At 36.5% G+C, this 25074-nt stretch overlaps 1 protein-coding gene across 2 annotated transcripts in view; it reads right to left on the bottom strand.

Annotated features, from left to right (window-relative positions):
• FIGN (fidgetin, microtubule severing factor) overlaps positions 1-18551 on the bottom strand; it is a 151725-nt gene extending 133174 nt beyond the window's left edge. Inside the window, exons 1-2 of one of the 2 annotated variants that reach the window (XM_014592321.1) lie at positions 17995-18551; positions 17062-17231 (exon numbers count right to left, since the gene is read on the bottom strand). In XM_014592321.1, the coding sequence (XP_014447807.1) occupies positions 17062-17086 (25 nt within the window). In that variant the 5' untranslated portion in view covers positions 17087-17231; positions 17995-18551. The remainder of the gene's footprint in view (positions 1-17061; positions 17232-17994) is intronic. The other variant, XM_027776487.1, reaches the window with a different exon arrangement.
• Between the last annotated feature and the right edge of the window lie 6523 nt (positions 18552-25074).

Raw genomic sequence — 25074 nt, 5'->3', positions numbered from 1 at the left:
TATTTAAATACATCTTTAGTGATGACTTACTTCTGTCTATTCCATTATGTTTTGCTTCAATTCAGCATCCAAATTTATATAGCAACTATATGACTAATCATTGCTTGTCAATACCTTTCAGACACATACTCAATCTGATTTCCAGTTAAGGTATTTCTTTTAGGCAGAGGATAAGACAAGGGAATGATTGAGAACACATTGGATAGCTGCAAGTCATTACAATATGTACAGTTAAGGAGATCATAATTGTAATCTGAAGCCTACATACTTTTTACAAATCTTCATTCTTCAAGGCTTTATAAATTTTAACTTTATTTTTTAAGCAAATAAAAAGGTTTAGGATGATGTGATTGAACAGATTTATTTCCATCTACATTACTCTGATTCATTCGATTAGAATTATGAGAGTGATAATGAAGACACACAGAGAAGGTAGAGAAGAAAAATTATTCCTCCACATATGCAACACACACACACACACACACACACACACACACACACACATAAATGTCTCTATGATTAGAATTATGAGAGTGATAATGAAGACACACAGAGAAGGTAGAGAAGAAAAATTATTCCTCCACATATGCAACACACACACACACACACACACACACACACACACACACACATAAATGTCTCTATGTACTCAGTCCCACAGCCCAAATAACTGATTTCCCATAATGAAATGCTGGCTCCCTACGTGCCTGCTTTGTCCAAAGGAACGCTCTACTGCTTGTTGCTATTTACTGGCAACAGTATAATTCACTCATTTGGTCTTGTTTTACAAAATAGAGTTAACTGCTATATGTGAAATTTCTGCACAGCAGATGGTTACCAATCATTATTTTCCATTTGTTTAGTTTCCAGTAAGAAGAAGAAAAGCTGTGGGGTAGTAATGCAAAGAACCAGCAGCCTGCATGATAACCCAACCAGTGCCAGAAGATACATTAAAAAAAAAAAAAATTACTTTTATCACAGAATGAATCAAGACTAAATATAATTTTGAGGGATGGGGGAGGTTATTCACCCTACCCCATCCATAAAAGAAAATGCCATTTGGATAGTGTGTTTTGGTTCTTAATGTAAGATCTTCTAAAATTTGGCCTCTATATTTTTTAAGTGATCAAAGTTTTTAGGAGCAACTTATTAAGAACTGTTAATGTTTGTCATCACCCAAGCTGAAATCATGTTCTCTGCCTCTAAGTGGCCCAGTTGTCTGACAGAAAATGGGAAGTAGGAGCCATTTGTGGACAAGTGCACATGCACAGAAAATTAAGCTGTAAATATCTGGACCAGGTTATTACTGGAATCTGGAAACATCTGGGGCTACAGGACCAGCTAAGCCCCATTTCCACAATGTCCAGGTAATTGCTTAAATGATTTATACCTTACTGTTTCTATTAAAAATGTCTTTAAAGAGAAACATTTGTAGGCTCAGTTCTGCCATAAAAACTGGTATCTGATTTCACTTGTACAAAATCTTGTGAAAGATGTTGCATTTCTTCAAGGACATTTGCATGACTAAACTAAATCCCAGACAAAGACAAGTGCTAAAAGAAGGCGTGGTCAGTCAAACCTTTATAATATGACAACATATTTTAAGTGATTTGTTTCTATTCTAATCCAAAGAATCCATTAAAAATCATCCTCCTCACAAACCAATAACAAATATATTCCAGCCACTTCAGAGTATACTCTACCTAAATACCCATTTTCAATTTCAGTTTTAATTAAATTCTCATAAGTCTTACTTTCTGAGACTTCAACTGAGTATCACACCAAACCTAATTCCTAAGGGACAAATGAGTGCCACCTCCCAGACACACTTGGGCCTCTTAGTTGAGAATTTGGAGAATTTGGAGATGTAAATCGGTTCTTCATGTGTCAGCACAAAACTACCAACTGGCCCATTCAGAATGAAAGTCCTTGTAACACTGTCATCTGTTTCATAGCCAGGTTGCTTCATTGAATAAAGACACACACATGAGTATATATTATAATTTTCTTCATGTTTTAAGACAAGAGAACAAATACAGTTTGATACTCTTCAAGAATTGCCACATCTAAACCTAACCCAAAATTCAATTACTGAGCGCTTTTGACTATGCATTTGGAAACCAAATCATTTTTTTAAAAGGACACTTTAAACCACTGGCTATTGACTTTTAACGTGGTTCATATTTTGTGAACACTAACTTATTAATACATTACTAGCCTCTCAGAGGAATCGCTCAGTTTTCCTCTGTGAGAACACTAATGGAAAAACAGCTGGAATTTGAGTATGAAGGGTGTACTTGGATATTTTTATTTGCTTCAGTTTAAACCCTCACAACTTCCTAGTTACTAACCAAGTAAAATATTAAGCCTGTATCTTTCAAATCTTCCCTTAATTTAGTATGGCTTTTGGTACACTACCATTACAAGGCATTACAATTCATGGCTTTTACTCCCACACCGATGGATTTTAATTTTTCTTTTTAGCAGTTTTAAATCACTTGAAGTTTATCAAATGGTTTTCAGAAAAGCAGAAGTGCTGATTAAACAAAGTACCTAAACAAACATATGGGTCTTCATTGTAATCAAACTTTAAAAATGTTTTGCTACTTTTAATACATTGTTCCAATTTTTATTGTTCTACTTACCCTCCCCTTACTATTGAAGCCTTTTGCTGAATATTTAGTGTTTTTGCCCAGATAACTAAGCAACATTTTCCCACTATAGCTCACTTAATGGAACATCCTTGTCGTAATCCAAGTTCCACAATCAGCACTGCAGAAATTTTCACCCACAAGGAGTGCATGAGATCATCCTGGATTTCAATATGAAACGGTAAAATAGCATCTAAAATTTTTTCAGCTCTGAAGATCTCAAATTAGGAGAAAACTTGTGAGTTTTCAGTAAAGGTTATAGGTTTCCATAGTCAAATTGTGTTTTCAAAAAGAAGGACAATAGAATTCTTTGTTTATTCCTGGGTTCTTTCATGAAACAAACTGAAGAAGGTGCTTCCCTTCAGTACAACTTTAGGCTTAAGGCAAATATAAAATAGGAATCTTATAAAAATGCTGCTAATGATAATTTCAATATTTGCTCAAACTTCATTTTCCTTAAAAAAAATGTATAATGCTACTTGTTGAAATACTAGAGGCAGATTTGACAAAGAAAGTGACCCTTCCACAAGCACAGAAACCCAACTAGTAAGGCAATTGAACCACTAGAAGACAGGGTCATTGGATGTAACCCTAGCTAAATTGTTTACTGCCCAGTATTTAGTACAAAATAAATTAATAGTGTCAGACACTAAATATAGAGCAAGAATGTGCCAATTAAAATGTTAACTGGAGATATTCACATACTAGAGTCACGGGAAGTTATATCAATCGTAGACCAACTTGTTTGCATCTCCTATCTTACCAACCAAGTACCATTATACTCTCCAGGAAATATGTTTTCAGCACAGCCCAGGGCACATATCTGCACACGGCCTATTTATCAGAGAAAGAACAAAACAGAAATAAATGCCTTAGGAGATGCTGATTTCCCATGTTAACCAAGGGCCGAATAACCAACTGTCAGTCAGCTCCATGTTAACAAGAAGTTGATCTGGAAATCTTTTATGATTCTGCACCCTCAATTTTTTCAGACTGGGGCGGGGAATATATATATATGTGTGTGTGTATATATATAGTGATAGTAATTTGAAGTCATTTGTTACTGCTGCTAATAATAAAAGGGCACTATCGATTTATGGTTTGTAACATTGTTTTTAAAATGTATCAAAGGGCACACGTGCACTCACTAGAAAGAAAAAGAAGTGAGAGAGAGAAAGTGAGAAAGCATCTCCAAGGGAATGGTCACACAGCAGTCCCCTCTCCTCCATTTCTTCTGCCCTTGGGGAATTTGGGCGTGTATACACATGTGCCCAGCATGTTTCTTCAAGCTGTTGAGTCTGGACTTAAACCACAAATTTGACTGGCCATGTGGGACCCAGGTGTCTTAACTACCATGCCACCAGCTAGCCAAGTTTGTACAATTTTAAAGATAGCATCATGATGTTTTCATAAAAGAGTTTAAATGTTCTATCCAAAGACACGAAAAGAATAAATGAAGCTGCTTTTATGGTATCTAATTATAAAAGTACTTTTCAGGGTGATAAAGTCTTTCTTCAATAATTAAATTAGATAAAGAATATAGAAATTTCAATTTTTAAGTGAAATACACAATTGTAATAGATCTGTTCTTTAAATATTTTAAAAGCATCTTTCAATTTTTTAAAAGTAAGAGTAATAAAAGATTAATGAAGTCTCTTATGCTTTCATGAATTCAATTCACCAAACATTTATTGAACACTTATAGGTCTTGCTCTATACACCCATGTGGAAAAAATTTTTAAAAAAATGAATTTGATATGTCTGCTCTCAAGGAACTTTCAATTTTGTAAAAGAGAAACACAAATTTCCCACGATTTATAGTAGCAAAAATATGATAGTAAATGACTAAAAGGAAACATTTTTAAAGTTCTTAGGAATACTAATTCAGCGTCACAATTGATCCTGATTAGTTTATGCAACAAAATCTTCATAGACCCAATGTTTGACCCACATACCAAAATTCCAGTAGGATTTTCACAGGTAGAGAACATTCCAGGGAGTAAAAAGAAGGTAAAGACTAGGCAATGAGGGGCTGGCAAGTGGCATGGTGGTTAAGGGCACTGCACTCCAACATGGCTGACCATAGTTCGAGTCCCGAACCTAGAGACTTCCTTTCTCTCTCTCTCTAAATATAAATAATGATAAAGAAATTTAAATAAAATAATTCTTTAAAAAAGACTAAGTGATGAAGTAGAGGAAAGAAGGAATCACTTCTAGTTTGATATAGAGCTGACTTTCATATTGATCTATTATGTGTCTGTATGTGTGTAAAAGGATTTGAGGTCCCTAACTCCATTGCTTGAGTTAATCTGATTGTCACTCTATTTAAATCTCACACAGAGGAAAAGCATTAACTAACTAATACTCATCAATTCTCAAGATATTAGAATTGCTAACACTTCTGACTGAAACTAATTAGTAAACATAATGAATGGTTACTATCCCATCTGAAAGGTTCAATAAAGTGATACTTAGATTTTATTGTTTCTAAGATAATTTCAAAGTTCCCTTAAGAGAAACAAAAATCTTTTCATCGCCATTGGTCACTAGCAAGATTCCCAGTTATTCAAACTCACGAGTCCATGACAAAGCAGGCATGGATTATGTAGAACTCAAAGAAATCTTAATAGTCATAGATCAACTCTCCTTTCATTCAAAGCAAACCCAGACTCAGAAACCCTGAGTGACTTACCCAAGGTAACAAATATAATAGACTGTGGTCTTCTCCTGACACTTTTCTCCGTCATTGTCACTTTCCGAGGTACTCTTAGCAGCATGATGGCAGTGTTCATAAAGAATACAGAGAGGTTGGTGAATTTCAGCTGGGTAATGAACTATCTTTAGTACATGTCAGTATGTTCGATTCTGAGCAGGTGTCTTTATTTTTATAACTTCAAGCCAGAAAGAACAATATTTTCTAAAAAGTGAAAAGCTTAAGATCTCATAAAACGTATAAACTTTCAGTTCAGAGGAGAAGTTCTTAGTCCCAACTTTGTATTAGAATCACCTAGGGAGTTTAAAGAAATAGGTCATCCCCTTAACTTCCATTTAACCAACCCAGGGTAGGGCTTAGACAAAAGTTTCTTTTTTATTATTATTACTGGATTTTTTTTTGTTTGTGTTTGTCTTTTTTTGTCATTAAAACAAAATAAATAAAAATAATATCAAATTTTACTATAATCAAATTAAATTGTACATCTATGTACTTTAATTATTTCAACCTCTATAATGACAAAAAAAGATACTATTTTCCAAAAGAAGCCTCAAAAATGAAGAAACCTCAGCCCAGCCACAGTGGTGCAGATGATAGGCACCACTCTGCATTATTGGAAGTTTATGGAAAGACCTGGAATTTGGATCAACCTAAACATACCAGGCATGCCCACTGGTGTGGCCATGATCCGGTTGTCTGGAAGGCAAAGGGCGGGGAGGATCACAGTGTGGCAAGACCCTCTGAAAACTCTGTCTCTCTTTCTCATGAGAGAAATGAATCAACTCTTAAGAAAAGATATTCCCCATTCTCAGTGATTTTTTTTAGGTTTATTTTCTTTCTTTCATATGAGAGGGAAAGGAAGAATAAGACAGGGAGAAGGAGACAGGCAACTTTGACAAGGTCTTGCCACACTATGATCCTCAACCCACTCTCCCAGCCAGCTAGAACCCAAAACGCACGTGGACACATCTCGCAAATTCAGGTTGACCTGGGATCTGAAAAGTGGCCTCCCATGTGGCCAGAGCATCACACAGGGCATCCCACTGCCTGCTCCATTGTAGATGAGTTGACAGTGAATTTCCTTGCATAACTTCATGGGCAGCCTACACAAATTGAGTATAGGGAGAAAAGAGTCTAAGAGTAACAGGAGTCAGTGTTAAAGGCATATATGTTTTTTTTTCAAGTTACAGGAAGGAAACGAGGGAATAGATCTTTTTACTTGGAGGATCACAAATCTCATCATTCAGGATTTGAATAAGAGCTGCCATTTTTACAAGGGAGAACATAATTCATTTAGATCATACTGCTGCATACTATTTCATGTGCACTAGTCATTAATTCCCAATATGACCAGTTTTCTGACATAATTATACTAGGATTTATTTACAAAACTGCCGATATCATTTTCAGCAGCAGGCACACAAAAGGTCCTTCCTTTTAAACTTAGCCTCATAAACTCCCCCTGTTGTTTTTCCATTTAGCTATTTCCCTCATTCCTACAAGTTGTCTTCATTAAGGGCAGTTTGTCCATGACAACAAATGCAGCTTTCCTTTCCCCTACTCCACAGCCTAGGATCCTCCTAATTAACTAAAACTACTTCATAATCTAAATATCATATTCCAGTGGCTCAAGTGAAATTTCATTTTCCAGATGATCAAATAATAACCAGTCTTGCAGATAAATACCAAAACAAAACAAAAATAAACAAAACCCTAGGCCCTCAAAGCAGTATACAGGTAGGTGGGTAAGACTAGGCTGCAGCAATAAAAGAATGGTTGAGACCGCAAGGTTCTTGGTGAGTACACAAACACTAAAACAGACAGAAAACCTTCGCCTTAACCAAAGGATGCCTTTAGAGGTGGCTGTTAGAAAAAAAAGATAATAGATGTTTGTATATATTAAAATTACACGTCAATACCACCCAGATGATAGCCTAATCATAGTGGCATCTAGGGATAGTAGGGTAGGTTCTGCTATCATTATATCATGTTAAAATTGTGAATTTTACCCATCATTATAAACAAAGTTACGCCACGTGTTGTACTGTCTTTACTGGGTATCTTGTAAACTAAACAGTACAAAATAGTTTCCCCATAAGCTCTTTACTAAAGCAAAATGAGGCAAAAATAAAACAAGTTAAGTACAAATGCACTGTAGATACACATTAAGAGACTTATTAAAGGACAAAGTATAATAAAGAATATTCAGTGTAAAATTTTTCCTAGTGCCCTAACTGCTTAAGTGTTATTAATAGAGATTTGAAATATATGTCTAAAAAAGAAAAACAAAAGAAAGAAAATTCAAAAGGGGTTCTGTATCTGTAAAACTTTTTCTAAAGAAATATCAGCTCAAACTAAATTTATTCTATTTCTGAATAAGATATTACTATCTTACCATCTGTAAGTAAATTCACATTGGTGACAAATTAGTACTGTCAGAATTAGATAAAGCATATTTTTCCTATGTATGGCACATTTAAAATCTTCCTAGAGCACCAACAAGCACTATTCATATAGGAAAAAAATTTCCAAAGTTGGTGATATTTTTCCTTCTATTTTGTAGGAAAAGGAATCGGGCCATTCAAGGTTCCAATGTCCACATCTGGGTTCATATCAATACCCACTCCCAAAAGATAGTGTTGCTTGGCATTCTGAATAGTGCCATTGAAAATCTCTCTTTACAAGAGAACTTTCTGTCAATACCACTAGCATGGAATACCGTAGTAGCAACAAGGGAATAAAACTCCTATCTTTCATAAGTTCTGCCTAAAATTGACTCCAGATTTGTGAGTCATGAACACAAAGTCAGTTTTAATACAGATGTGCTTTAGAAAGTAAAAATGGCTATTATTCTTAATAAGTTACATATTGGGTATTATTTTCTTAAAATGACTCATAAAATATCTTTTTAAGTACTTAAAGTCATGAATATTTTCTAGTCTTTTGCCTCTGCTTGAATGTAATTTTTCATTTTCCAGGAAAAGATACATTTTTGAACTAACCCCGTTAACCTAATTACTCATAAAGAAATACCAAAAGCGTCCCTGACATCAATATCTTCACAAAGAAATGTTTCTGAGCATATGCAGAATAATGTATTCCATCTAGATAATAAAACTGAATTTTTATTTAAGATTCCTTTAGATCCATGTAATTCTTAGCAGTAAAATGTATCAAAATCACGTAAAGTTTGTAAATAATAAGACTTCCCTATCTTTATTTCTTCCTCCATATACTTAAATTCAAAAGTAGGAACTATTAAGCATAAGAACATAATAGTACTCTGTTTACTGAATAGTATTTGTTTGATCTTAAAATGGGATTGTAATGAAAATGCTTCAATCTTAAGGGAACCTATTTATCCAACTCAAAATAATTAGTTTGTAAGATTAAAATCAGTCAGTCATACCTAATTAGGATTTATAATTTAGCATCATTGAGGTATATGATCTAAGAAGAAGAGTTTATAATCTTACCTTCCATTTGGATTAGAAAGGGAGAAAACATGAATGAAGAGGAAATAAAACAGCTATTTGGGGAATAACAAGGCATTATATTGCCACATATGTACCTAAATTCCCCCAGTTTAACCTTTTTTATAGACAAATATTTAATATGAAAATATAATATACTACAGGATAAGAGTAAGGTGGGGGGAAAAAAAGGATTCCAAAAGAAACTATAGTATAGAATTTGTAAATACAACATAAGACATTTAAAAATATACATTGTGGTTAACTGCCTATTCAATTATTTCCAATTTGCAATGCCTTTAATGGAAAAGATTCCTAAAACATGGGGCCAATGCTTAATTAAATGAGACACTATATAATAGTAGTGATTAGTAATAGTTATTTCCAAGCACCCTTTCACTAAAGTACACACCAATTTAGAGAGCTACATCTTGTTTTTAGAGGACAATGATTTTTCTTCTTAGAGGTCTTATATATGGTATTTCTCCCCCTCTCCAAAAGTCTACCAATGCATTCAAAACAAATTCAGTGTTTTTTTCTATCTCAAAATTATCATTAAAGCCCCCCTACCCTCAACCTTGTCTTAGAAAACAGACACACACACACATACAAATAGTTACTTTTCCTGATCTCTTTAATACTTTCCGTCCTGGCAGAGTCATCTGATGTGAGAAATACCTTTAGAAAATAAATGGTGCAACGTCAAGTGCACTCAGATCCATACTTGCTGTACATGACATCATGTATCTCAGTTTTCATTTGAAAAAGCTGCTTGACTTCAAAATTTAGTTTTACTATCTCTAGAAGAGGTTTGATCTCATTGAAAAGTACCTTGGGAAGCAACTATGGAAATGTTTTGTCCATACAACAGCCAAGTGTTCAAACTCAGGGGGAAAAAGGGGCATACCACCACATCGGGGAGAGAGGTTACTATTGTGGAATAACTTGAGGAACAAAACTCCAAATTTCAATGTAAGGTACTGTGTGGGTAGTGTTATTACACGACATAGTTACTTTCCATCTCAACACAGTTACCACCACATGCTCATATATTATAGGTACAATACCACTTTTTAATGTCAAAATATCAGTACTGGTACTGACAAAGCAATCATTTCTGTGTTTGCCCCTCTTACTTATTACTCAATAAGTTGTGCTTGTATTTTGTATGTTTTTTTTTCTTTATTTTTAGATACCTTAGAATTTCTATATTAAGAACACATATTTTACTTGTACCTCCAACTTAGGAGGGGGCAGTGGTAGTGCTTAGCAAGAGAGGACCCCACTGGCTCTTCCTACAAATCTCATTAAAAGCTTCCCACCCCAATGATTCTGTCTGTGCCTAGTGAGTAAGTATTTATCATTAGCCTGTATGCAAACAATTAAAAAACACAAGGTTCCTTTTAAGAATATCTGCACCAAAGTCCTCATGATAGATATATATTAGAGATACACCAAGAACAGGGCAACATGAGATAAAAGCAAGTATTACAGCCCCCCGTTCATGGATGGCAAGAGCAGGAAACAGCTAATGGTCTATTTTCCATCAGTTCTCTTACTCAATTCTCATTTGTATCTCTTTAGACAGAAACTGATGGAATAATTGTGGAATAGTCAGTCTCCAAGTAGGAAACCCAGTGATTCCCACAAAGCTGGCCCTAAATAGAAGTCTGAAGGTGACAAAGGCACGGCCAGCTTTATTGTCCTGCAACTTGTGTACTCAGGGTCCCCAGCACAGAGGGGACTAATGCTATGCTGTTGCTGTCTTGAAATAATATCAATACTTCTTTAACAAGATGTCTCACAATTTAATTCTGTACTAAACGTCTGAAATTATGTAACTGGTCCTAGCTATAGATGACTAAGTCTGCTGATGGTGAGGACAAGTCAAAGAAAAAAAGTTTACAGCAACATAAAGGAACCCATGGCTTCCCACTGCACTTCTTTTTAAAATTTGTTTTGAATGCTATTATTTACATGAATAACATTTACTCCTGAATCAACACATGAAAGTAGAGGTCATCTTGACAAGTTAATACTCATATGTGTACAGCATTTAACTATCAGTCGTTTGAAAGTATCCAACTGACATCAGACAAATAGTGGAGTGGGAGGGGGAAATTGGGGAGGGACTGCATGGAATGAAATGCAGTTTCTGCTCTCTTGCCAGGACCATGCTCACAAGTGGAACGGAATAAATATGTAAGTTACCAGCAGAAATCAGAATTCATACGAAAGAAACTGAGTGAAGGTGTTTTAATATTAAGATTTTGGGGAAAATAAAATATTTTATAGATATTTTCCTTTTTGTGTTCTCCAGCAAAAAAAAAAAAACTTTATTATAAATTATATATCATTAATAACTTTTAATAAAAGTCCATCATTTTATGAAAATGAGAACAAAATTTTACCAAGAAGCAAATTTTCCAAGATTATAAAAAAAAAAAAATACTTTCTAAAAAAGCATTTCCCAACACAAAAATACTTAAGCTGGGTTGCAGGGTAAAAAAGTTTAACCTTGGGCCTTCACATAATAAATCATGCATTCTACTTTCAGATGTATCGGTTTCAAAAATGATTGGAAGCAGTGATACTATAAAAGCTTTGTGAAAGTCAGAGTAGCTAAAATATGAGCAAACATATCCATTTATACGTATATTTAAATACATACATCTGAAGTGAAATTCTATTTTGGATTTACTGCTTCTGATATACTGGAAAACAACAGCCCACCATATGCAATGTTAAACAAAGTGTCAATATTCAAATAAGAAGACAACAAGCAGATTTGCTGCATAAATATGTAAATATTATTAACAGAAAGCACCATATGATAGCTCCTGTTTTGATGGTTTCAGATCACCTATCTTTGCTGCCTCCTCCTCCTCCTCCTCCTCCTCCTGCTCCTCCTAGCTGAGACCGCTCCTGTCAACAGGTCCCATAGATGTGCTGTCCTCAGACAGAGCTGAGCAGCACCTGTGGAGCTGCCTGGCGGACACCGAGCACACCCACCTGCTTTTGATTTGCTTCATACTTATCAGCACAATTTATTTTGACCATACTCTTGCCTACTCCTTATTTTCCTCTCTGCACTTCTTCTAGTAAACATTCCTCAGGTAAAACTGCCGCTTAAATGATAACATCAAAAATATCCAAAGGATCTGTAATCAACAATCATGTCAAAGCAGCGAAGCTTGAAATGTCTACCACAATGAAATAAAAAAATAATAAAAATGCAAGTTTAGAAAAAAGAAATTGCAAAATCCAACCATGAAAAACATTTACTAAACAGTCTTACCAAATAAGGAGTCTTTCACTTTGAATAAAATTTTGGTATAACCTCTGTGTGTGTGTGTGTGTGTGTGTGTGTGTGTGTGTGGTATGTGTGTCTGTTTCTCTGTGTGTTTGTGTAAACTGCAAGACTGAAAATCATCACTCCTTGGTGATACTCAAAAATAATCTCTAAGTTTTTTGCTTTTAAGAAAAACACTTGCTCTTGTATATTGTGAAAGAAAAAGACAATTATATTAAGGTGTTTTTAATTGAGGGGGAAATGTATCATTTACTGTATAATTTGTTTATTTTAGATTATCAATGACTCACCAAAATCAGATTATGCTAATTAATCAAGTTTTATTGATCAGAAGCATATGTCAATATTTCACACAAATGTCCTCAGTGTAATTTTTACAAATCAAAAATTTATCAATTAATTTAAATTTCAGGCAATTAAATGTATTAGCTATACAACAATGAATATGGTACTTTATAAAAGATAGTATGTGGAATTTACACTGAAAAATATATCAAAGGTAAAACAGCAAATATTTCTATTAGACCAAGGAGCGAAGAATAAACTAGAAAGTTCAATACATAAAAGCTTGTAATTGCTTCAAATACACTTAGTAATTCTGCTGATTTAGGACTTTTAAAAGCAATTACTTAATTAGGCAATCGTTCAGAGCATCCAAACACTCACACAGACAAAAACAGGGAAACATTAGCATAGCCATCTTCCTCACCTTGAGTGAAAAATCTAAACACATTACAGACACTCAAACTTTCTGGATCTGTCCCTATAAATAAAACAAGTGACAGCCTGAAGCTCGGGGGGTGGGAGGGAATAATTTACCTATAATGAAGTTGCTCATTTATGTTTGCAGGTGGTTTATATTTTAAACTATCTTAGAAATGCCAAGTAACAACATAGATTGTCTCTATAAATCCTTGGAAACATTACTTCTTTTCTTCCTTCTGGTTATTCTCCTTTTTATCTAAAAGTAATTAAAGAAATTTCTGTTCTCTAGTATAACTGTCAAACATCCCTACCCTGAAAAAGGTGTTCAAAGTTCCTGCCTAACATGAATGAAAACAACAATAAATAAGATCGTCTATTTATGGAGGGAAAAATAACCAGTGCTGGAAACTCAGCTGCAAAAGTCTGAAATATAACTAAAGAAGAAAAAAAATTATGTTTTCACCAGAAGATATCAGATAGTTTTAAGAATCTTGCTGTTTGGGTAGCATCAGGAAAAAGGAAAATACTGTTCTCAAAAAAAAAAAAAAAAAAAAAAAGATGTTTCTTGAGATAATTCCAAAGTGATTCTATAAGCTATGTTTTCAGGAGAAGAAAAAAACAAGTCAACTTACACATACAGCTTCCAAACAGAAGTCTTATCCTCGTCCAGGAAAACAACAATGACTTTCTATTACCCTGCTATGATTCTTTCATTTGAGACATGATCAATTAGCAAGTAGTATACTTCTCAAAACTCCACTGTACTCTTTCCTGCTTGATGATAACCCCACATGAAATAACAAGCAGCCACCAGCAGTTTAAGTATCCAAAAAGTCTTTCAATGAAAAAACACTTCTTTAGCTTTGCCTCCAAAAAATGAAGCAGGCTGGTTTTAACTGCTTTCACAAAATGATTGAAAAAAGAGAGAGAGAGAGAGAGAGAGAGAGAACCAGTTGCTTTCTTAACAATATCTTTTAAATTTTGAATAATGCACCCAACAAATTGAGTATTCAAGAATACATGGCATGTTACATGATACCTCTATTTTTAAACTGAAACGCCAAAGGATTTGTGAGTCAACCTACTTTATACTGATGACCATCCAGATGCACAATTAATAAACAATAGAGAGAATGTGTGCAAGAATGTCTGAGGACACTGTTTTAATAGAAAATGTTCCTTTCCTAAATAAGAGATAATTTGTGACAAAATATAATGAAGATAGGAAATGGGAATAAAGGAGTAAAAAAAGTAAAGAGGAAAACCCCAAAATTTGAATGAATGAAAAAGTCTTCATATTCCTCCCAAACACTTTCAAAATAATACTCCTTTTAAATCATCTATTTTCAAAATACCCATGTGAACCAAGAGGCCTGCCATAACTGAATGCATTATGAATGCACATTTTAACAATCAGCAATTGATAAAGATTAAGATTTCCCCTCCAGTCTTTCAGCTGTTATGTCCAGAAAACTTCACACACAATACAATACTAATAAATAGATCTTGTTGGTTCCAGGAAACATTTTTTTTAAATCTATACTGGTCAAAATATCCTTGCTTTTTTTCTGTTGTATTAAATTTAGGATCAAAAACATCAAAGCAGCTTCCACCTCGGACCTAACTTTTAGAGGATCAATGTGACAAGGCAGTCCCTGATAGATGTTTCTCTTGATAAACGACTCGTTCAAAAGAGACATTGTAGCTTTCATTTCCTGACCACAACACACTTTTAATTTGCAACAGCAGAGCTGCCAGAGTGTGAGCACTTGCCCACTTTCCAGCCTTCTATGGTTGTAGATCTGGTTCCTTTAGGCCACACATTTGAGAGAGACAAACAAAATCTAAAAATAATGAGAGTACTGTCATAAGAAAATCAGAGCCACTAATGCCACTTTATACATATATGCAAGTGTCACTTTCTATGTGTATACGTAACTTTCTCCTCCAGAATTCTAGTGTAGGATAACAAGGCTCCTAAGTGAATATCATTTGCACATCAGGCATTAAAACACATAGGGAAATAAATTATGCGACTATTATTTAATAGGAAGCAGAGACTTGGGTGGGGGCAATTTACATACTTCAATCTGCCGTTAAATGTCATGAATTATATGATTACCTACGCCAATGTGTTTTTTACGTATTATTACAATGATTATTATTACTACTACCCCAGAAATCACATTTAAATATCAATACGGTGAACAGTCCAACCATCCAATTTCTGCTCTCAGCACATTGTCCGAGCTCCGATTTAAAATTTATAAATGTAATATCCTCCTCATCACAGGCAGCAGCCCAATCTGCTCTGAATATATATTACAGCTTTAACATCACAGAGGGAAATCGCCCATCTGGCAATCCCATTCGCTCCAACAGCTCCGGGGGAAAAAAAAGCTGTGCTCTCTCCTCCTTAAAACATTTCTCAGGGCAAATTATGTGCATCTAAAATAAACAGTCTTCTTATTGATCGTTTCAAAGTCAACAAGTTCCAAATGCAAAATTCAATCAAATCCTTCCTATCGTGTAAGAGTGGGGTATGTTTAGCTCAACAGTCACCAGAGTCCAACCAGAAGTATATGCCGCGCATCGGGTCTTGCAGTCTCTTTCCTCGTATTCACATTAGTGTTGTGAGAGAGAGCAGTGACCACGGCCACACTGCAGACCCCTGGCAGCTCTGCCCCACTGTTATTTCTTTCTCTAATACTCTCTTTTCCCTTCCAGCTCTTTTCAGGAGGAATTCATGGTAGTGGAGTAAAGGTAACAACAACAAAAAAATCCATTTAAAGTATACATAGCCTTTGCTTACGCAAAATACTTTAACATCTTTTTATTGTTGTTCCCTCTTAGTCTTAATTGAATATCACAAAGTGTACACAGGGCATGGTCACAAGAGCTATTGAAAACCCCCTCTCACTCCATTTAACTGACTTTTTTTTTTTTCTGTAAAGAAAGAGGAAGGAGCGATTTCAAACGAAGTCAATTTCAGTGCCTGATTATTTAATTCTGTCACAGGTTAAAAGTAAAAAGCGCTGACAGGAAGACAAGTGAATGGCAAGGGAGAAAAACTACCACTCTTCTTCAAAAGACATTAAGGACTTTAAGCAATCAAAATATGCATTCTATTTTTATGTAAAAGATACCTCTTCACTTGCTTACCAAAAAAAAAAAAAGGAGACAAACCAACACTCACTCATAAGATCTGATTACTCCACAAAGTACAATCATTGAGAGAGTAGAATAGTCCAATTTTAATAATAAATAGATTAAGAAAAACAAAAGCAAAATACTTTAACATCTTTTTATTGTTGTTCCCTCTTAGTCTTAATTGAATATCACAAAGTGTACACAGGGCATGGTCACAAGAGCTATTGAAAACCCCCTCTCACTCCATTTAACTGACTTTTTTTTTTTTTTCTGTAAAGAAAGAGGAAGGAGCGATTTCAAACGAAGTCAATTTCAGTGCCTGATTATTTAATTCTGTCACAGGTTAAAAGTAAAAAGCGCTGACAGGAAGACAAGTGAATGGCAAGGGAGAAAAACTACCACTCTTCTTCAAAAGACATTAAGGACTTTAAGCAATCAAAATATGCATTCTATTTTTATGTAAAAGATACCTCTTCACTTGCTTAACAAAAAAAAAAAAAGGAGACAAACCAACACTCACTCATAAGATCTGATTACTCCACAAAGTACAATCATTGAGAGAGTAGAATAGTCCAATTTTAATAATAAATAGATTAAGAAAAACAAAAGAAATTTTCATTCAGGCCTGTGTGTGTACATACACATATATATATATATACTTTCATTACTTAGCAATCTTTCCCCACACTCCCGCCTTCTCCCCTCTTTCCCCAGCCCTCCCCCCCCAAAAAAAAAACACAGAGTTTAACTAATTTACATACCATTTGACTTCAGTGGTTATATAGTGTATCACTAGTATCATGCAACTTCTGAGATTACAGCTACAACCGGTAAAAGTGGACTCAAGTAATGCATTAATCAACACTGATATATAAACAAGTGATAGAAAAGCAAAAAAGCATGCTGACAGATTAAAATAAACATACACATAAATGAAAAAGAATTACATATCATGAACATCTCCTTCCCAAGCAAAGTCTTCAATGGTTTTATCATGCTATTTAATTTGTCTTTCCTATTTAGATGCAAAGGAAGTAAATTCCAAAACTGACATACCATAAACACTGGTGCTACTGATCATTTCTTGCTGGCAGCACAAAAAGCTGAATTGGATTTCTCACAAGCAGGAATTCCAAAGGTTGCTTTTCATTAAAGCCACTTTTCCTCTCAGCTATCAAATGTCACTGCCTTGAAACGTGGGCCCTTTCGTCAGGTATTCATTTAACCTACATGCATATAATTAAGGGGGAAAGCAACATCAACAAAAAGGGGATCTCAGATCACAGGAGAAGAAAGAAAGGAAAAAAAGCACATGACCAGGAATGCAAGTCCATGTCAATTTCACTCACTCCCATTGAAACTAACAAGAGCTCCGGGGAGGACGGTAATAGGATCAGTGGATTGTATATACCATTAAATTATACATCTTTCTCTCCCGTTCCCTGCCAACAATACGCCCACCACGCTGTACCCCTCCAAGATGATGTGCTTACATTTTTCTGCAACCGATCTTCTGACATTTTGTCGTTCCCCTAGCCACGAGATTGTAATTTAACCTCAACTTTTTGTGTGTGTGCACGATTCTTATTTACACTTCTTATTTACTTAGAAGTTAGTTCCCGAAGAAAGTCTAGCCCCACCCTATGGCTCCGCTTCTTATTTTTTATTTTTGAAGTAAAAAGATAGTAATAACTAAGCCCAATATAGCGAAAGACGAGATTCTTGCAATCGCGAACTCTTAATCCCATACTATTGTTACAACGATTAAGCAGCAGAAATATGCATTATAATGTTTCAGGGCTACTTTGTACAGAGAAATTAGATAGCAGGTTGGCGTTCAGAATAGAGACGAGTACAAATTATATTTAGCGTTTACGGCAAAACTCGAAGATCTCTTTTTATTACAGGTCTTAGATCTATTTATATTCTTTTAAAATAAAACAAAAACAAATTTAAACAGATGGTGTAAAACTACGAAGCTCCTCTTACCTGAACGCGCGGAGCGAGAACCCGATAGGTTAGCGTAGCATCGATCCGATGTGTTTGCTGATGAATGGAAGCTAGGGTTAAGTGAAGGTGCCTATGATTTGAAATCATTCCAAGTTTTTGAAGGGAAGACGGACTGCAGCCTCTGCCATGTTGGAATTTCAAACCCAAAACAGCTGCTTGGAAGGAGCCAGCATGCCAGAGGCTGGGCGCAGGCGCAGAGCGGAGCCGAGCCAAATTCAAATCACTTTCACACTAAGAGCCAAAGATCAGTTTTCAAAGGAGAGAGGGAGAAAGAGACCGAGGCTGCCGTGAGGGAGAGAAGACGGGAGGCAGTGGCGAGAGGCGGGCAGTGGAGAGAGACGGGCAGCGGGAGGACCGGGAGGGAGAGGGAGAGGCGCACGGAGCCCGCGGAGCTGGAGGGGGAGAGAGGGAGGCGGGAGGCGAGCGGGCGAGCAAGCCAGAGACGCGCCAGAGATTCATGGGCAGGGAGGGCTCAATGGCCGCGCCGCGCCGGCCGGCCGGCCGCTCGGGTCATGTTACACGGCCGGGGCCGCGGCGGCCGCCCAGCCTTGGCGACGCGCTCACGCGGTTCGGAGGGGGCCCCGAGGTCATGATTACGCGCGCGGGGACACGGAGCTCTCGCGGTCCGCACTCTCGGGCGGCCCAGCCTGGGGAAAGGGGGCACTCCTGAGGGGGAAGGGGGCCTTTCTTTCCCACGCGTGACCAGCCGGCCCTGGCGCTCCCCAGCCAGCCTTGGCGAGCCCGGGACAGGGCCGCGCCGCTCCCCGGCCTGCCACCCCCTCCCGGCCGGCTCCGGGCTCTCAACAGCTGCGGCCCGTCCACCCTTACCCCCACCCCCAACGACTCTGAGAGCAGGACAAGATCAGGCCCTGAGAGCCAGGACCACCCTCCCCTGAGCCCCCCAGCACCAGCCAGAAAATGACTTTATCTGCCAAGAAGAGGCAACTTCGTGGGGAAAATCCGCATTAAGCTAGTTCCCCTCCCCCGCCTCCCGGCGAATACATAAAATCCTAAGTGTCTAGGTGTGCGGTCCCCTCTCGCGCTCCCTGGTTCCCCTCCCTACCTCCCCCAGGCGGCTCGGGCAGAGGAAAGCAGCGCCCGGGGGCCCGGTGCGGGCTGCTGGTGCGCTGGCATGGACGTTGGGCTTCTGCTTTCCCAACCCCCCTCCATGGAGCAATCTGGGGACCCAGGAGTGGGAAGAGAGTAGGGCTTTGTGGTGCTGGGAGCTGGGGAAGAATGAAATGTGCAGTTGAGTGTGTTGCTCGCATCCCAGGGAGCAATGCAGTGCTGATTGTCTGTTGCTGAGATAGCCTTTTGTTCGGAACATAAGGTTTAAGAAACACACACACGTTTCCTGGGGTCTCTTGTTAGATGTAAACGTGCTGCATCCAGACGCTTACTATGCAGTGTAAGCTCAGTTGGTTTACTAATCACCCCGCCCCACCCCCAAACAATCAGGATCATTTCAATGGGAACCTCATTCAGACTTCTAGGCTGAGAGTATTGCCTTCAACCTATTTCATTCTAGACTAGCCAACCATCCAACTGAGATAATAAAGCAAACAATAACATTTGATCATGATGTCTACGAGATAATGTGCCCGGCAAAGTTCTTTAGGAATTGTAATGAGAAAGAAAGAGAGTTGGGTAATAATTTCCCTTCGTTTTCATTAAATATGACTTCAATAGATAAATGGTGAGTTTATACTTTGGCCTGGTGGACATCCAATCCGCTACATTTCAACTAAGCAAAGAATGAAAGAGGCGAATTACATATTCCACCAGGAGCCCATCAAGCTGAAAATGTTACCTTTGAAGGTTGGGGCCGAAAATGAACTTGTTTAGGACTGACCCTCATAACAGTGTTCACATTTCACCCAGCTTCTCTGCTGTAGATTTAATAGAGTAAATTGCAGCTCTCCAGATGCTGAAAGGCAGCTCTTAAAAAATACCGAATACCGTATATACTTTGAAATTAATTTCATTCTCCTTTTGTGGTTTTCTTACCTTTGAATGGATGCATTTAGCTAACACAATAAGAAAAATTGTGTTAGTTAAATCGAGGCAGATGGCAGAATTTAAGACAAAATAAATTGATTTAAGATCTTAAATATTTCTAAGGAATGAGATTTCTATTTGGAATGGATTTGACCTTTCTGTGCATTAAAAAGAAAAAAAAAGTAGCTTCAAAATAAAACAAGAACTTTATGGTGATGTAACAGAGAACACGGAAGCCCTTCTGGTTATATTTTACAAGACAGTTTTGAAAATGATACTATGAAAAGTTGTTCCTTGGTTTTCATCGCAAAGAATTAGGTGTAGGAAAATATCTGCAGATCACTGCTGGAATGAATACAGATGAATTTTTAAAAACTGAAGAACTCCTCATTCAGTTATTGCCAGTCTGGGGAATAAGCAGAAGTCCTCTGCTCACACAGCAGATGCTCGGTGCGATTCAGGCAAAACTGCTCTGTCCTTGTTTGTTAAAAAAGTTCAGAGCTCATCAGTCGTTAAACACTAAATTTCTAGTATTTAATTTACTTGTGTAAATCAAAATATCAAATAAGATATTTAAGAAAATCTACCAAATACAAAAGCAATGTGTTCTGATGACGGCCTTAACAGAATTCACTTAACAATCTCTAAAATAAAATAGCCCCAACTCCTTAAAAGGGGAAGAAAAAGTGTGGTTAGAAAGACTTTATTATTAATAATAATTGAAACTTTTTTCAATGCCTTTATTGATATACGTTACAAAATCCATCATTTAACATGCGAATGAGTATAATTAACTTTGGAGTTAAAAAAAAGGGTAACTTCAAAAGAGCACTACACATATTTACACAGACTTTCCACTTGTTCAAAATTGCATACGCTCTAGGGGAAAAAGACATGTAAGAGAATATACATTGTGGGATTTGTGAGGTTAATAAAACCCACAGTGGAGTTTATCATCACGCTATTTCTGACATCATTTTTCTTTCAATTTGGGTAAAGGTTGCTTTTCTCCCATGACTTTAAGCAAAGGAAAATAGAACAACTAATTTTTTTTTACAGAGATTTATTAATTTGCTTACAGTGTTTATGGTTTTGTTGTTTTAATGGAACTATCTTTAATTATATGGTATAATTAATATCATCTTGACAATCACCATACTCTATCTGCAGTCATCTTTAAAACTTTTATTCTGAAGAAATATTTTTGGCTATAACCTACATAACCTCTTTAATGTATTTTCTGACACATAAGAATTAGCAACTAAACATTTAGATAAAGGTGATTGGCCACTCAGGGAAACAGTTCATTCAGAGAAAATCAAAACATTTTGACTAATTTTTCCCACTGCATTAACCACCTTACTTCTTTATTTCTTTCATTTTACTTTTTTAAATGTAGAGACATTAAAATATTATGGATTATAGTTTAATAAATATGTGAGTTCGTAATACATAGTATAGTCCAACTGGACTTCTTAAGTCAAGTGGTGTGTGCACATTTGTGCAAGCAAGTATATGTGTGTGTCATTCCTCACGAGTTCATTCCTAGGAGGAGAATTCTACTTTGTCTTATTCTCAAGATAATATAGGGAGGCAACGACAAAACTGAAGGTAAAGAAATAAGCAGGGTGACAGCGAATGTGATTTTGCAGATGACCACAGCTTGTCTGCGCTGGATTGAGGCTAGGATAGCCTAGGTTGGATGCAGAGATGATTTTTACCTATTTGGTGGGAGAGGAAAAGAAAGGAAATGATGAATGTAGGTAAAAGGTAGGTAAGGGACAGTAAAGTGGCAGGGAATGAGACTGACAAGATGCTTTAAAAACAAAAACGAGGTTGGAGATTATGATACAATATTTCAATGAAATAGTCAACATAATTGTAAAAACTCTTTTTTAGTTTCAAGCTGAAATATTTTAATAAAACATTAAACTGATCATTTCTTCTTCCAAACTACTGTCTTTCAAAAACATTCTAGGACGTAGTAGCCAACTACGAAAATTGGACTCTTTTTATATTGCTCCTGAAATCTAAGATACGTCTTATAATAATGCAAAATAGTGGCAAAGTAACTATTTTAATATTTCCATATTGCAGTTTATTTTAAGGGTCATCATTTGCACTCTGATTTCACTAAACTAATAAAAGGCCTTATGCACCACCACCACCCTTGCCCAGTATCCACAACGGTTGGGGAAGACTTTGACCACATTGCATCACCTAACTCAGTTTGTTCAGAATTGCAGTTCTTGAATACACGTGCTGTCAAACGCTGCTAGAGTGGCCTATGTGTTCCCTCAGTGGTCTAGCCCTGCCGTGGAGAGTCAAACTGGAAAAACCTCTAAGTTCACTTGAGATATTTCCTGGATTGTGCGCAGATGTTTTCTTCTGAGGGTTACCGTTTTCCATTCACATATATTTGCTGCAACCTCTGCCTAATTTTGCATGGTTCTCAATTTCATTTAGAAAGTACACACTGGATACTTTCTGTGGTTAGAAATATTGCACTAAAAGTTGCAGAGGATTTAAAGAAATTGACATTAACATTTTATGGCCAAGGCCAAATAAATATAACTCAAAGTGAATATTGTAAGTGCACTTATAAAAGAGTTGTGTCCAGAAGAAGATATGGCTTCTTTCATGAAGGAGAGGGTAGTTTTCCTGAACTTTATCATTTCGATCTTTATGCTCCAATACAACAAACCACTTGTAGTCTGCATACTCTGTGCTGTTTCTCTCCTCTAAGCCTTGTCGTACCCTCTGCCTGACTTGATCTCCCCCCCTCCCACTGTGGACTAACTCCCTTTAACACTTCCCCTCTCCGAGGACACTTTTGTACTAGAACTGAAGTATTTTTCCCCTAGGCTTTTATCAAACTTTCTCTCTACCTTCACATCATTATAAAGTATCCTTTTGTTTGACTCCATTAGACTGAGAGCTAATTGAGGGAAGACACTCACAATTATTGCAATTTTCTTTTGCTATTTTTTGGTTTCTCCTAGTGCCTAAATTAATAGCAACAATTCTGAATTAATTTTTATCAAGGAAAATAGTGAGTTGGTGTGTGAGATGAACAAGATATGAGCAAAGACAAATGGAAAGGAAGGGTTTTTGCAGGAAAGAGCATATAATCTGCTTGAGTCTTTTCTTTACACAGGCATGGGAAGGCAGGTAAGGATGGAAATAAGAAATGGAGTGTACTGCCGAAGGACTTCACTGCGTCTCTGGTAGAGAGGTTGCATTTTGGTTGGTAGATAACAGGAAGCTCTAGAAGGGTTTCAAGTGAGAGATTTATGTGGGCTGAGTCCTGCTTTAAGAAGATGGACCCGGATATGGAGGACCAGCTGGGAAATAATTACCATGGTCTATCATTTTCTGGTCCCTCAAACTGTCAATCCTTCTTGTAGAGTTTGGTGATATGCTTCCTTGCCTTTTTTATAGATGGTCTATTTGTATTGATTGTTCAATACTCCAACATTCATTTTATAATATTACAAAATGTCAGTGTGTTTAAAGGCATTCATTTAATGTCAAGGATATAAAAAGGGACAATACACTGGAATTTAATTTTTTTCTCTCAACCCGAACATGGTCTCTGTACGCATTATTCTGCCTTTCCCCACTACCACCACCACCACCACCACCACCACCACCACCTTACAATTAGGTCCACCTAGATTCTGCTTTTAGCTTAGAAAGTATTTCATTTTCAAGAGAAGTTATGCCTGAAGATAAACATTCCTTCCTGGAGTATGTTCGAACTAAGCAAAATGAATTTGGTTTTTATATACTAGATAAAAATACAGATGCACATTCCCTTCATTTAAAGTATATTAAAGTTTCCTAAACAGGGTTTTTAATTCATTTAAAACAGCATTAGGTTAGGTGGGCTGTTGGTGCTTTGAATTAATGTGCAAGCTGTTAATCTCCATAGACCTGGATTTAAAATTAGACAAAGCAATAATTAGTTTGGCACCATCATTTCACTACCCAGAGGGTAATAATGTAGGTCATAAAATACTACAGCCTGGCACAAGTCTTTTTTTTTTTTTTAACAAAACAAGAATCTAGTATTATGTGGTATAAAAATATATGTATAAGTGATTGTTACTGAGAGGTATAATGGCTTAGCTTTTGTTGTATATTCCACTATTCCTAAAAAACCCTAAAATCAAAAATTCTTATAGGATTCTAGACTTGAGGTGAATCTTTCTCTTCTAAGTGATGCAAAGAAATCTACAGTTTCCTCTCTCAGGAGCTGTTTGTTTTTCCCCCATAATAGTTTTTCAGACAGCATTGATCTATTTAGTCACAGAATTAAGATTATAATTTGTACCATGCTCTTATTTAACTGTAGCTGTTTTCCTCCATAAGTCTGCCATTTTGTTAAATTATCAGAATGGTGTACTGTAAATATTTTTTAACACATAAAAGTGTCTCATTCAAGTAAATGCTTACCAGACGTACCTTGATTTGTTTTCATGGCAAATGACTACTGGCGATATCAATAATTCAAGAATAGAAACAATGAAAATACAGAGGAATTGCATTTGGATACTTCTTCCTGTCAATCATCCCTGGCAGACTCTTATTTGAACATTCTGAAAATGAGGAAGACACCAGGTCTGGCCTTAAGTAGGAGTTTTGTTCTCTCTTTCCATACACTGCTCACCCCAACTGAGGTTTTAAAGCACAGGTATCTTGGGTATGGAGCTATAGAGCTTAATATTTCAAGCTGTGGAAATAGTGCTTTAATATTGAATTGGAAATATATTCCATACAATATCCAGGTACAGACTTTCTATTTTACATAAAGCAATATGCAAGCACCTGTTTGTATCTATAGAGAGTGTTCAATGTATTAGATGAGTACATTCACAAATCATTTAAGTTGAGCTTTTCAAGTGATGTGAGCCACTGATACAAACTTGCTAATGATAATTATAGAACTGATGCTGATTTAGTCATTTCAAAAAAGCCACGGAGGCATAATTAGTGTCTGAATGGCCTCAATATTGCATTATTAGGAGGCTAGGGTGAAACTTGAAATGAGAACATCAA

Source organism: Tupaia chinensis, unplaced genomic scaffold (genome assembly GCF_000334495.1).
Source record: "Tupaia chinensis unplaced genomic scaffold, TupChi_1.0 Scaffold000674_1, whole genome shotgun sequence".
NCBI classification, from domain to species: Eukaryota; Metazoa; Chordata; class Mammalia; order Scandentia; family Tupaiidae; genus Tupaia; species Tupaia belangeri.
This window is presented reverse-complemented; position numbering and strand designations above follow the sequence as displayed.